The sequence below is a fragment of the Borostomias antarcticus genome (genome assembly GCF_949987555.1).
Source record: "Borostomias antarcticus genome assembly, chromosome: 6".
NCBI classification, from domain to species: Eukaryota; Metazoa; Chordata; class Actinopteri; order Stomiiformes; family Stomiidae; genus Borostomias; species Borostomias antarcticus.
This window is the reverse complement of record NC_140239.1, coordinates 15,618,450-15,632,962: the sequence shown is the minus strand read 5'-3', so window position 1 is coordinate 15,632,962 and position 14,513 is coordinate 15,618,450. Positions and strand designations below refer to the sequence as shown.

The window sequence follows — 14,513 nt, the reverse complement described above, 5'->3', positions numbered from 1 at the left end:
CCTCTCACTTCTCTTGTAATTCATCACCTCCCCCAAATATTCACATAGCTGTGCTAACATTCAAAATGGCTTCCAGAAGGCCATCTGTCTACTCCAGAATAACTATCCTTTGTCCCTTTGTCCCTCTTAGAAACTACCGCCTTTTTCTCATGTCACATGTCTTTACTCTTGGCCACGCCTGCCATTTCATATGTACAATGGAGTAGCCAATCACATCCTGGAAGCACCGTACCTTTGTTTTGATTGCATATAAGGCACAGCAAAACCCATAATCGGGACTTCGCTGACGAAACCACCCTTGTTGCGTTTTCAGGAAGTCCTTGCGCTCGTATTGTTTTTCACAATAAACCAGACTTAACCTTTTGAACGAATCTTGGTAAATCCTTTTGACTAGATCAGTTAAAATACTATCACATTACACTCTCCTACCCCGGTCTCTACTGCAAATGACTGCATTAGCTCTGCATCTGTATGTTCAATGAACCCTCAAAAGTTTAAAATTAGAAGAGGCTTTGGGTTGCTTCATTTAAATATTAGGAGTCTAGCAAAATCAAAGAATCGTAATCATCTAAAGGTTCTGGTTTCTCAAAGAAACCCTGACATTTTGGTTCTTTCTGAATCAAGACTGAAGAATAGTATTAGTGACTCTGAGGTAGAGGTCTTCTCAGGTCTAAAATGTGGACCCGAAACCAAGATGGACCCGAGACATTCGTTCCGAGATCCGACTAAATCCGACATTGGACCTCCTTCAGACAACTCAGAAATAAATGTACATCTCTAGTGAAGAAAAATAAATTTGACTACTATCTAGACTTAATCTCTAGAGTATACTTTGATCCATCTAAATTCTGGAAAGTGGTGAACACCAAGACTGTTGGTTTTTCTGATGCCATCCCCTCTCAGATCAGTGTCAGTGGTCAGTGTTTCTCCTGTCAACTCAGAGAATCCTGACCCTCCTTTAATTGCTCCAGTGGCTGTACCTGCTACTCTCTCTCCTTTAGATTCTACTTCCAATTCTAGTTTTGGCCCTGTCACTGTCAACTCGGTGTTTGAAGCCCTTAGAGATATTGATCCTAAGAAATCCACTGGTGAAGATAACTTAGATCCAGTCTTTCTTAAACTCTCTGCTCCCCTGATTTCTGAGGCTTTGACACATATTTTTTATCTATCTATTTCTACTGGTGTTATTCCTAAGGTTTGGAAAAGAGCACATGTTCTCCCTTTACATAAGGGTGGCGATAAGAGTGAACCAAACAATTACAGACCAATCTCCAAGTTGTCCTGCTTGGGTAAAATCCTTGAATCTCTCATTAGTTGTCAGCTTAAGGACCATCTTTCGCATCACTCTATTTTATCTATTCACCAATCAGGATTCAGAGCTAATCACAGTACTATCTCTGCCATTACACTAGTGACTAATGACATATCTTCTGCAATTGATAATAAAAAAACACTGTGCTGTCCTCTTTATAGATCTATCTAAAGCCTTTGATACAGTTGATCATTCTTTGCTCTTGAATAGGTTGCATCAAATTGGTTTAGATAGAAACATGTGCACATGGTTCCAGAATTATTTATCCGATAGGTCCCAGTGTGTCAGATCAGGGAAAATTCAATCTGAGTTTTTGCCCATAACTAAAGGTGTTCCACAGGGTTCTGTTCTGGGCCCTATTCTTTTCACCATCTATACTTATGACATTGTGAACTCTGGACATGGCTGTCAGATTCATTTGTATGCTGATGATGCTATGTTATATTGTGTTGATGACTCCCAGAACCGTGCTATTGATCGCTTGCAGCTCTCTTTGAATGCACTTCAGGATGTTTTTTAAATTGAAGTTAGTTCTCAATAGTAACAAAACTAAGTTCATGTTGTTTACTAAAACCAGAAATATTGACCCTAATGGTGCCCTTATAACTGCCTCTAGTGGCACCACTATTGAGAGAGTCAGAATATAAATACCTTGGGGTCTGGCTAGATGAAAGACTTACACTCAGGTACCATGTCACAAATCTTGCAAGCAGATTACGTCAGAAACTGGGCTTCTTTTACAGGAACAAAGACAGTTTTCCATTACTTAGTAGGAAAAGAATAATTTAAGCCACTGACATGCCACTGCCTCAGTTTTAAAAATATGTGACCCAGTCTATCATTCTGCACTCCGATTTATTACAGATGATCCTCATTTTACCCATCATTGTGTGCTGTATGAAAAGGTTGGTTGGCCCTCTCTAGCTGAGCGGCGTAACATACACTGGTTTTTATTCATTTTTAAGTCTCTTAAACAACCCCCCTATTTATCAAACCTGGAACCAGGAACCAGGAACTCTAGCTCCTATAGTACTAGATCAAGTGAACTGCTCATCCTCAAGACTTCCCAAATTTGTACTATCCAAAAAACTGTAGCCTTTTCTTTTAATGCTCCACGCTCCTGGAACACACTACAAAGCACTTTAAAGTTGAAAGAGATGCCTACTTTTGCACAGTTCCGAGCTCTTATTGTTTATCTTTGCACTTCATTTTGTACGTTTTTAATAACTCAAATTTGTATTTTTAGTTTTTTAACCTTATGTGTTTAAAGATATAATTTTTATCCTTTTTATAGCATTTTACTTTGCCTTTTATGTATATTGTGTTTTAACTCGTCTGCACTGGAAATGTACTTTATGTACAGTGTACTCTCGAGTCTAAATAAAGGTTGAATGCATGAAATCTCACGGTGCTTTCAGAACGGTCAGAGAATTAAAACAAAACACAACACATTTATTTACACCAAAATCACAAATTATTAACACACCATCTAAATATTTTATCGACATTTTCAAGACTGATCAACACGAATAACAAGCAATTCGGAGCGCATTTATTTAAACAATGACATCAGTAGGGCGTTAGGTCACGTGACTTAAGGTGGACGCTAGGCAGAATGCTACAAAATACAACTAACAGATGTCCCTTTGTGCTAAATATATGACAAATAAATGACAATATAATTGTTATATTTCAAGATTAAAACATACCCATATGTGTTTTCTCTTCGTTTGTATTGTTTTGTCAATGTACTTTTTAATAAATATACGTTATGAGATCAATATTTACAGCGACAGGCCCATAGAAGGTCCGGTTCCGCGGGATTTCACTTTTTAGCGCTGGCCGCAAAACCTGGTGTGGATCATTATCCTTCCTTCGCAAACCACAGTAACAAAAACTGGACTGGATTCAAGTGATTTACGCTTGCTAAGACTCACCCCGACCTCAACAAGTGTGTTGACAAAGAAGATCGCGGAATTTGACAGAAATACGAGGTAAGAACTGTTTCACTTACGTGTTATGACAGCTTTTTTTTCTAATTTGTATTCACAACATAGCTAGTTAGAAACTACAAGGTCTAAGCTAAATTTTGATATATAGGTTGTAAGTGGCTGATCCCAATCCGTGATGCGATGCGGGTTTTTTCATGGTGATGTGAGGAAAACTAGCGGCAGCGAGCTGTGGACCGAAGGGGCAGTCAGCAGCTTGCGGCAGTTTCTAACGTTAGTTGGCTTCGGTCTAATGTTTAGCTAACAAAATCACTGTAATACAAAGCTGTTAGATTGCAGATATCATATATCATATCACTGATAAATTAGCTACGAAGCTTCTGATCTGCGAGTTAGAGGAGGAGGGAGGGAGAGAGATGCACTTCTGCACTGCGAGTGAGGGAGAGATGAGCTTCTGCTCTGAGAGACAGGGGGGAGAGGCGTTTCTGCTAGGGAGTTGTAGTATATTTTGACCAGTATAATCACAAGTTATATTATAGTGAATTTCAAATGCAGATCTGTTTAACTGAACTATTAAACTGTCTAACTTTAGACAAGGTAACAAAGAACAGGACAATTTTGGGTAACACCTCTTTTCGTATAACCAAGAGAGTGATCTCTGTGTTAGTTCAGTTCATCCTAGACCATTGGCAAGTGAACTCATCACAACTTCAGTGTGATTTTTGATGCCAGAGATTCAATAAAAGTATTGAAACTGGCATCGACGGATCTGATTCTTCTTCCTTACAACCAGAAACGAAATAGATTACAGAGTGAGAGAGAGGGAAAGACACCCTTCTGTTCTGGGAGTTTCCAATGTTGAGTGCCCTGAGAGAGTGGCCTACTCAACTCAGGATATATAAACAGCACAGTCACCCCTCTCCTAAAGAAACCATCTCTCGACCCCTCTGATGTCAAAAACTACAGACCGGTTTCCCTTCTATCCTTTCTATCCAAAACACTTGAACGTGCTATCTTTAACCAACTGTCTTTGTACCTCCACCAGAACGACCTCCTAGATCCCCACCAGTCTGGGTTCAAGGCTAGCCACTTGACAGAGACCTGGCCATCACCATTGAAGACACAGTGGTGACCCCGACTCGGACTGCGAGGAATCTGGGTGTGACCCTGGATGACCAACTGTCATTTTCCGCACATGTCACATCCGTCACACGCTCCTGCAGATTCATGCTTTACAACATCAGGAGGATTTGCCCTTTCCTCACTAATGAAACGGCGCAGGTACTCATCCAGGCCCTGGTCATCTCCCTCCTGGACTACTGCAACTCCCTCCTTGCTGGGGCCCCGGCGTCAGCCATTAAACCTATGGAACTTGTCCAGAAAGCTGCTGCTCGCCTGGTGTTCAACCACCGCAAGTTCTCCCACACAACTTCCCTTCTCCGTTCCCTACACTGGCTCCCTGTAGCAGCTCGCATCCAGTTTAAAACTCTGGCACTAACCTACAGGGCAATGAAAGGAACAGCCCCCTCCTACCTCCAGGCCATGGTCAAACCCTACACCCCCTCCCGACCGCTACGCTCTGCTACCTCGGGGCGACTGGTTGCCCCATCACTCCGTGGCCACTGCGGCCGATCGACACGGAGGAAAAAGAAAAGGATTCAGCCCCAGTGTGGTACGCTGCCACTGTGCTCCAGATCACAAAAAGAAGAGCAAACCCTCTGAACATCCTGTATAAAATAAAGTATGATGTTGGGGATGAATGGGAATTCCCTCTGTTACAAGACCTACAAATTGGAGACCTTACCATTGAAAATTGAAGTTTAGAGCGCATTTGTAACATTCTTTCTCTCTCTCTCTTTCTCTCTGTCTCTCTCTCTCTCGAATTAGGTTTAGAGCCTATTTATTTCCTTTTAAAGCATACAAAACATTTTATTCATATGTACATACTTATGAGTTTGTAATCAGTATTATTATAAACAGTAAACTATTTTAATTTTACAATGTCTAAAATCTCATTTTTGTCATTTTAGAGTGGTTTAGTCATAGTATTTGAATTGTCTAGTACAGCCTATTCATGTTAAACCAGTGGTTCTTAACCTGGGTTCGATCGAACCCCAGGGGTTCGGTGAGTCAGTCTCAGGGGTTCGGCGGAGGTCAAGACACACACCCGACTCATATGATTCGTGATGACACGCCCCGCTTGGCCATCATTGGCTGCAGGTGACCACGCTACATCGCTTGACCTATCTGTGCTGCAGGGAATTTGGTGCGCTCAGTAGTCGACTTGTGACTGTCGTCATGGTACGTCGTGTGATTGTGAAAGGAACAGACTTTGTTGCGAAAATGACATGAGAGTGGCACTTGCCATGGTGAAGCTGCACATTTCTGAACTGGTCTCTGAAAGGCAACAGCAGAAGTCACACTGATTTGCAGTAAATATTCATTATTATGTTTTTGTTTTTGTGTGAAAATCATGTTTTGATGGTTTTGTTCTTTGAACACAGTGATGTTGATGCACGGTTCATTTTGTGCACCAGTAAAATATATACCTATGTTTTGAATTTGAAAAAATCATATTTTATTTTTCCAATTAAGGGTTCGGTGAATGCGCATATGAAACTGGTGGGGTTCTGTACCTCCAACAAGGTTAAGAACCACTGAGTTAAACCTTTAGGATTGGGATCATGAGGTTGCCAAATTCATCCTTTTTGATCTTATATTGATCTTATATTGTAGTAATATTTACATGAAAAATGGGCATATCATAACTAAGCATAGTGCACAGTACTTCGCCTATTATACAAATCATTTTCATATTTAAAATCACAATTTATGAATTAATGACATATAACTTCAGAACAAAGGGAACAATGTTACTTGTAACAAGTTAACACTTTATTTTAAATGATTAAAGTGAATGGATCTCTTAAAATGGTCTTTAAACATGATTTCCGCATAAATTAACATATATTTGCATATTATTTGATTAATTAGCATAATATTTTCAGAAAATGTTTTTTGAAATGTCAAACATAGTAGTCTCTATCATCCCTGAACATTTCATTACAATGTGACTAACCTATCTAAAGCTATGAAGGAAAGTATGTAAAGCGTAGAGGGAAAAAAGGTCCATTTGGTGCCATTCTAGAACACAGGTGTTCCATTGACTTATGCAGTAAGGGGCGCGAGCTTTATGACCCTGCCTCGGGTCACAAAATGGGCTATATCTCAACAATGGTATGTCCAATCTTCATAAAACAAAGTGATATGTGCTTCTGAGAGTCTGTTCTGGAACACTATGTATCAATTGTACCAGCAGAAGGTATGTTTAAAATTGGTCCCTAACACCCTAACATCAGATATTCTGACGCACACGTTTACAATGGAAATTATGGTTATGATTAGGACACGTTATTGGGAATTATGCTAATATAATTTTATTTCAATCATATATCATCCAACTGTAGAATTGAGGTGACTGCAATCACCAATTTTGCATAGTCTACATTTCCGCACTCAAATGGCCTACTTGCGACTGCTATTCAGTGTTCGTATATTCTGTTCTTAGCTGAGAACAAATCCCAGATGAGAAACCATTGTTGAATGCCAGAATTTCCTTAGAAACGGTGTAAGTACAGTTTAAGAAGAAATGCTTCTTAAGAACTTCTTTACTTCGTTGGTGAATGAGGCCCATTCTCCTGACTAAAGAGCAAATTGGCTTTATACCAAATCACCGCACTACTGACCACGGCATTGACGCAGTGCAAGTAAGATCAGCCTGGGTGGCTCATACAGCGCAGTGAGCGCACACGTGAATGAACGGTACTTGAAAAGAGCACTCGGTGGATCTGCTTGTTGTGCATCGAACGAAACGAGCTATAAAATTATTTGGGGGCCTATCTCTAGCCTGCAAGGTAAAGCAACTAGGCCACTAATTGGCTAACATTTCTGTTGTGTTCTGTAACAGGTGAACCAACGTACGTAAACTATTCACAGCAAGCAAACTTGTTGTCATCTTAAGCTATGCTACGTTAGCTGACTGGGACTGTCTCATGACTAGCTAACGTTAGCTAGTCCCTGTCTCCTTCTCTCCCTGTCCCCCTCCCCGTCTCCTTCTCTCCCTCCCCCTGTCTCCTTCTCTCCTTCTCTCCCTCCCCCTGTCTCCTTCTCTTTGTCTCCCTCTCTCCCTGTCTCCCTCCCTCTCTCTCTCCCTCCCTCTCTCCCCGTCTCCCTCCCCCTGTCCCCATCCAGTAACCCTGGGAGATGGTGAATGATCTGGTGTGGTCTTACTGACGCAGGCAGACACAGACACAGAGAGAGAGTTAGGGCTATAGAGCAAGGGCTGCACCAACAGGCACAAACAAGATCCCTCTCTCAATTACTGAGGGGTAAATGTTTTGCTTAACCATAGGGGGACAGGGGGAGATAGAGGGGGGGGCAGGGGGAGAGAGAGAGGGGGGACAGGGGTAGAGAGAGGGGAGGACAGGGGGAGAGAGAGGGGGTGGACAGGGGGAGAGAGAGAGGAGGACAGGGGGAGAGAGAGAGGAGGACAGGGGGAGAGAGGGGGGAGGACAGGGGGAGAGAGAGGGGAGGACAGGGGGAGAGAGAGGAGGGGGAGGGCAGGGGGAGAGGGAGGGGGGACAGGGGGAGTAGAGATGAGGGGGAGGACAGGGGGAGAGAGAGACTGAGGGGGGAAGAGAGAGGGGGAAGGGTAAAAGAAGGCAGTGAGAGAACAGAGGGATGAAAAAAGATGGAGGAATAAAGGAGTTCTGTGGAGAAACCGCGGGTCCAGGAGAACTGTGAAGGAAAAGGATAGGCAGACATCCCTCCCCCCTTCCTTCCTTCTTTCCTTCCTTTCTTCTCTCTCTCCCTCCCTCCCTCCCTCCCTCCCTCCCTCTCTCTAATGTAATATGCTCATCGAACGCCCACTGCCTCGTTTCATTTCCGAATAATATAATCACACAGGACACATTTTCTAGTGAAACTTCAGACCATGGACAAATGCACACACGCACACACACACACACACACACACACAATCTCGGCTACAGCAAGCACACATACACACACAATCTCAGCTACAGCAAGCCCCCCAACACACACACACACACACACACACACAATCTCAGCAACAGGCTGAATTGTTGAGCTAAATGTTAATACTTCCCCCTAGTGTTGACAGAGGCAGACATCATCTCTCTCTAAAATGTACAATTATCAGTATAGGCTTGACAGATAATAAATTCAATTAGAAATCAAACAGTAATATAATTATATTAACATAATTGTGTGTGTGTGTGTGAGAGTGAGAAATAGAGATGCAGACACACACACAACCCCCCCCCCCCCCAACACACACACACACACACACACAAGCTGTTAGACCTTTCCCTGCCCCTTGGCCTTTCGACAGAAGCCCCGCCTGTCTAATGACAGTAGAGGTTTAGGGGTGAAAGGTGTCAGGTCAGGGGTTAAAGGTTATGACTGGGTTCTGGGTTAGGGGTGAAGGGTTAGGGGTCAGGGGTGAAGGGTCACCTGGCCTGAGTGAGGCTCTGCAGCAGTCTGTGGGTGTGGTCTGAGAGGTCAGAGGGCACCAGGATCTCCATGGGGTTGACCTTTAGGACACGCCCCTCCAGCTCCGATCGGGATGAACTGTCGGTGAAACAGTCCAGTAGCACGTCTCCTGTGCTGGGCTGCACCGCCTACAACACACACACACACACACACACACACGCACACGCACACACACGGGCACACACACATGCACGCATGCCCACAAACACAAACACGCACGCACACACATGGCCACAAACACACACACACGCATGCACCACACACACGCACGCCCACAAACACACACGCACGTGCACGCATGCCCACAAACACACACACACACACACGCAGGCAGGCATTCACACATACACACACACGTACACATGCCCACAAACACACACACACCACACACACACAAACACAGACATCACTTAATTTCATTGAATGTTATTTCCCTGTAAAGGTACAGTCATGCGATCTTCAATACTTCGCCGTATCTCGTGGGCAGAGCAGGAACGACAGCGACAGCGAAGTTTTAGAGGACCGTTCGGACCACTCCAGACCACCTCCTCATTCAGTGTTGCACAATAGCCGCCAGGAGGCGTCGTTGAGCAGCAAACTCAATTCGACTGGCAGTAACTGTATGTATATTGTGTATATTGACATAGTCTATAAGCAAGAAGAAGACAACACATTATTATTGAAGTGTCTACTGGGACTTGAGATTTCAAATCTCGACTAGATCCTAGTCTACATTAGGATTTAAGCAACGGCAACCAGATTGTCAGAGAAGCCTAGGAGCCTACTACACTGTAGCAGTGCTCTACTGCCCCTCATGGTTGCGGGTTGTAATAATAATTTTACCACCGCTGCCACTGTCGTTGTTGCTCTGACCACGAGGTGCTGCGAAGTATTTAAGTTTGCATGACTGAAGAAGCTGCTGGGCTTTGTATGGAGACAATACTATTTATTAGCATTCATCTGTGTGTGTGTGTGTGTGTGTGTGTGTGTGTGTGTGTGTGTGTGTGTGTGTGTGTGTGTGTGTGTGTGTGTGTGTGTGTGTGCGTGCGTGCGTGTGCGTGTGCGTGTGCGTGTGTGTGTGTGCGTGTGTATGTGTGCGTGAGTGTATGTGTGTGTGTGAGTGTGTGTATGTGTGTGTGTATGTGTGCGTGTGTGTATGTGTATGTGTGTGTGTGCGTGTGTGTGTGAACTGTACGTACCACCATGCCGATGGTGATCTGTTTCCCCAGCTTGTCCCAGCTCTCGCTCACACACAGCAGGAAGCTCTCAGGTGGGTCCGCCTCCCCCCCTCCCTCCTCCCCCTCCCCCAGACATCGCACTGGGTTCACATCTGGACACATGGTCAAGGCTCCAACACCACACTGATGTATCGCATACGCGCGCACACACATACACACTCACACGCACGCACGCATGCACGCACGCACACACGCACACACACACACACACACACACACACACAGTAAGGATACCCTCTCCCACCAGAGTGGACTTGGTGTACAGGCCGCTGAGTTGGCGGGAGAACAGAGTGTTCTTATTGGCTCCTGAAGCCTTGATCGCTGACGTCTCCGTCTGTTTCACCACGCCCACCTGAGAGAGATGACCAATCACAATATGCTGGAACCATCTAGTAAGGATATGCGATACTGTACGGCTATAGATCAAATACACAGAAGTACTAGAGGTATGTTTAATTTATCTCAGTGATTGCATATTTGGGACCGTTTCAACAGTTTTTCCTGAGTATATCAAATCAATAGTGATGTTATATATGAGACCAAAGTTCTGAGGCGTTTTTTGAGCACTGGCACCAACACAAGCCTGTGCACCCCCACATCTACCAGCTGTGTACCCCCACATCTACCAGCTGTGTACCCCAGCCTCTACCAGCTGTGTATCCCAGCCTCTACCAGCTGTGTACCCCCACATCTACCAGCTGTGTACCCCAGCCTCTACCAGCTGTGTACCCCCACATCTACCAGCTGTGACTACAGGCTTTGTGCATGCCAGCCTAGCTGGCCCGTGTGAGAGAGTAGGCTATTCTCCAATGTTTCTGAACAAAAATCTATAAAACTACCCTTCCAATGTCATAGTACAATATATTTTTGTCAGGAATAATTACAACAATTTCAGCGTTCAGTCGACCAAAATCAGTTCAACCAGTCATGATTCAGCATTCAGTCAACCAAAACCAGTTCAACCAGTCATGTTTCAGCGTTCAGTCCAGGGCTCTAAGCTAACATTTTTCACTAGGAGCACATGTGCTCCTAAATGAAAAAAATTAGGAGCACAGAAACAAATGTATGAGTGCAATGAAAAAATTGAAATAACACATTTTTATTAGCAACACACACATTAGACTACTGCCAACAACAATAAACAATAATAATCTGCTCACCATAGGAGCTCACACTTCATCAGGTGCATTGGTCCTAATGAAGACTATACTATTCCCACACACTTCATCAGGTGCATTGGTCCTAATGAAGACTATGGCCCAATCCCAATACCCCCCTTAGCCCTAGCCCTTGGCCCCACCCCTACATTTTGCGCGTTCACACGTAGGGTAGTGTGTCCCATTCAAGCCCCCAGGATCAGCTTGGCGCATTGAAGCCACCATGGGCTTTCAGGCCAAGCTCGGTATTGCAAGTCACGTGACGGCATGCGGCCCAAGACCCTTATTTCCCATGGTTTGTGGATTATGATAGATAGGGCTAGAAAAGGAAAACAAAATTTTTCTGGGTATCATTCAGCATCAGAGACCAATCTAATCAATATAAACTTTTAATTCAATGGGGTTTTGTTTGTTTTTGAAGCCACCAATACCTGTATCGAGCCATTTGAAACATGTGCTGTGCACGAGCCTCGGGGACGTTGGTCGCGCGTTCGTGAGTCCTGCGAACTCGGCGGAAAACACGTCACCATAGGAAGACCCGCCCTACTCTGCCTCTGATTGGATAGGAAGTCATGCAATGACGTCGGCTAACATTTGCTATGCTTTTAGCAATGAAGCTGCTATGATCATGCTAATCATAGATATGAACGTATGTCCAGGTCCAGGGCACATCTTGAACAGGTGAATTTTCAGCATGCGGCGAAAGATGGGCAGCGACTCTGCTGTACTGACATCAGTGCACAGTTCATTCCACCACTGTGAGGCCAGGACAGAAAAGAGCCATGGCCACGCCAATCTGCCATAGGGGGGCTTGGAGCAACTGGCGAACCAATCACCTCAAGGCAGCAGAGCTTGACTACAGCCTGGAGGTCGGAGGGAGCTGTTCATTTGCCCTGTAGGCTTGCACCACAGTCCTAAACTGGATGGGACAGCGCAGGGAGCCAGTGCAGAGAACGGAGTAGGGAAGTTTTGTGGAAGAGCATGGGGCTGTTGAACACCAGGTCAGCAGCAGCTTTCTTCAGGAGTCTGATGGCCAACGCTGCAGGATGGCAGCAAGTAGGGAGTTGCAGGAGTCCAGGCGGGAGATGACAACAGCCTTGATGAGCACTAGCGACGAATCACAGACAGATTTCTTTCCTAGCACAAAGTTTGATAAAAGAGATTATTAGCAAAGGCAAGGAGAATGATTATATCAGTGTACAATGAGCTATGATGGGGAAGAATTACACTATTAATTTGATTTCCAGGCATGGCATATACATGGCATGCTTACTTGCAATGGTAATAATGCCTTCAGGTAATAACACTAACCATGCTTGATTAATTTGATGTATAATGTGGCAAATGCTATAGTAGCAGCAGCAAGCATCAGCCCACTAGCTAAATAATGCCAGACAAGATTACAGACTGTAATCAATGTATGAACAATGTCACATTGATCATGCTCAACATTATGTTAAAATTGAAATACATCTGAGACCTCCGAACGTAACGTTAGCATTAACTAACGTTAACCCTAAGCCGTTAGCATTAGCTACCGTTAGCATAGCTCCCTAGCCTATCAATATAGTTGATGTTAATATAAAGAAATGTAACATTAGATAATGTTAGCTAAGTTATTCAACATTGACCCACTTACCCTCTAGATCTTTTCCAATGATGTCCTAAAGTAACCACATGTCATGATCATTTGCATCATAGACATACGTTCATATCTATGATTAGCATGATCATAGCAGCTTCATTGCTAAAAGCATAGCAAATTTTAGCCGACGTCATTGCATGACTTTCTATCCAATCAGAGGCAGAGTAGGGCGGGTCTTCCTATGGTGACGTGCTTTCCCGAGTTCGCAGGACTCTTGAACGCGCGACCAGCGTCCCCGAGGCTCGTGCACAGCACGTTTCAAAGGGCTCGATACAGGTATTGGTGGCTTCAAAAACAAACAAAACCCCATTGAATTAAAAGTTTATATTGATTAGATTGGTCTCTGATGCTGAATGATACCGAGAAAATTTTTGTTTTCCTTTTCTAGCCTATCTATCATAATCCACAAACCATGGGAAATAAGGGTCTTGGGCCGCATGCCGTCACGTGACTTGCAATACCGGGCTTTGGCCACTACGTCAAATGGCTTCATGCGCCGGTGAGCAACTTTCATTGAAATGAATAGGCAGCCATTTTCAATGCCGTCTCCAGTTATATTATACCTCCATGGTCCCATTCCTTTTAGCTTCTAGGGCTAGGGGGCATATCGAGGGCTAGTGGACGTTCAAACAGCCCTCCAAAACAAGGGTTTTCAGATGCTGACTTGAAACTGAGGGGTAGATGAAAACTCACACCATGCTTTGCGAACTTAGGCAGGGATATGAAACATAGCTGCTGCTGCCGTGAAAAAACGTGGGAAGAAAGCCCAATATCTTCGCAAATAATCATTCAAAAATTGTTAAATCCATGGAAAAGCTTAGTTTAATGTAGATGCAAAGGAATTCATTGTCATGTCATTGGATCGTTATGACACGCATTTCTGAAAAAAAACGCTTTTTACGATGTGGATCCAGTAAGTTACTGGTAGGCTATGGTGCAATGTTGAATCTAATCTAATCAATAGAACTAGATTTTTGAGTGACAATTGATTCGACTCCCCCCGGGCCTCACCGAATTCCTCTCTCTCCTTGGTTCCACTTTGCCGGGCAAAATACGATTGAATGGGCTTCTTTTCTTAATTTTGGTAACGTTACTGGCAGGGACATTCAACGTCTGCACAGTCGTTTTTAGTGAGGGCAGCTGAGCTGTCATCGCGCATCATCACAAGAGTTCTGCGCGTTGCAGGTTGCAGTCGTGGGACTTGTAATAAAAAAATAAAAAATAAAAAGTTGTGGGATTTGTATACAGGTGCACGAAACTTTGACTCTAGTTTGATCCAATTTGCATGGATTTATTTTAGACGCAAAATGCGAGTGAAATAGTTGAAAACAGTACTCGCACAGTGTGCTCCTAAATTATTTTTTCTGATCGCACAAAACTATTTTTAGTCGCAAATGCGAGTAAAATGGTCGCACCTTAGAGCCCTGGGTTTCCCAGAAGCTTCTTTCGTTAAGAGGCTCTTTAGCCCATTCAGTTGACCAATCAGAGAGCTTGCCCAGACCAGTTGACCAATCAGAACGCTCTAAATGAATGGCCCAAGAGCCTCTTAACGAAAGAAGCTTCTGGGAAACGCAGCCCTGGTTCAGTCAACCAGTCATGTTTCGGCGTTCAGTCAACCAAAACCAGTTCAACCAGTCA

At 44.0% G+C, this 14,513-nt stretch overlaps 1 protein-coding gene across 1 annotated transcript in view; it reads right to left on the bottom strand.

Moving 5' to 3' along the window:
* msh3 (mutS homolog 3 (E. coli)) overlaps window positions 1-14,513 on the bottom strand; it is a gene marked incomplete at its 5' end in the record, with an annotated part of 186,563 nt that overhangs the window by 170,593 nt on the left and 1,457 nt on the right. Inside the window, 3 exons of the mRNA XM_084440013.1 lie at window positions 8,797-8,963; window positions 10,035-10,165; window positions 10,308-10,425. Of these exons, the coding sequence (XP_084296139.1) occupies window positions 8,797-8,963; window positions 10,035-10,165; window positions 10,308-10,425 (416 nt within the window). The remainder of the gene's footprint in view (window positions 1-8,796; window positions 8,964-10,034; window positions 10,166-10,307; window positions 10,426-14,513) is intronic.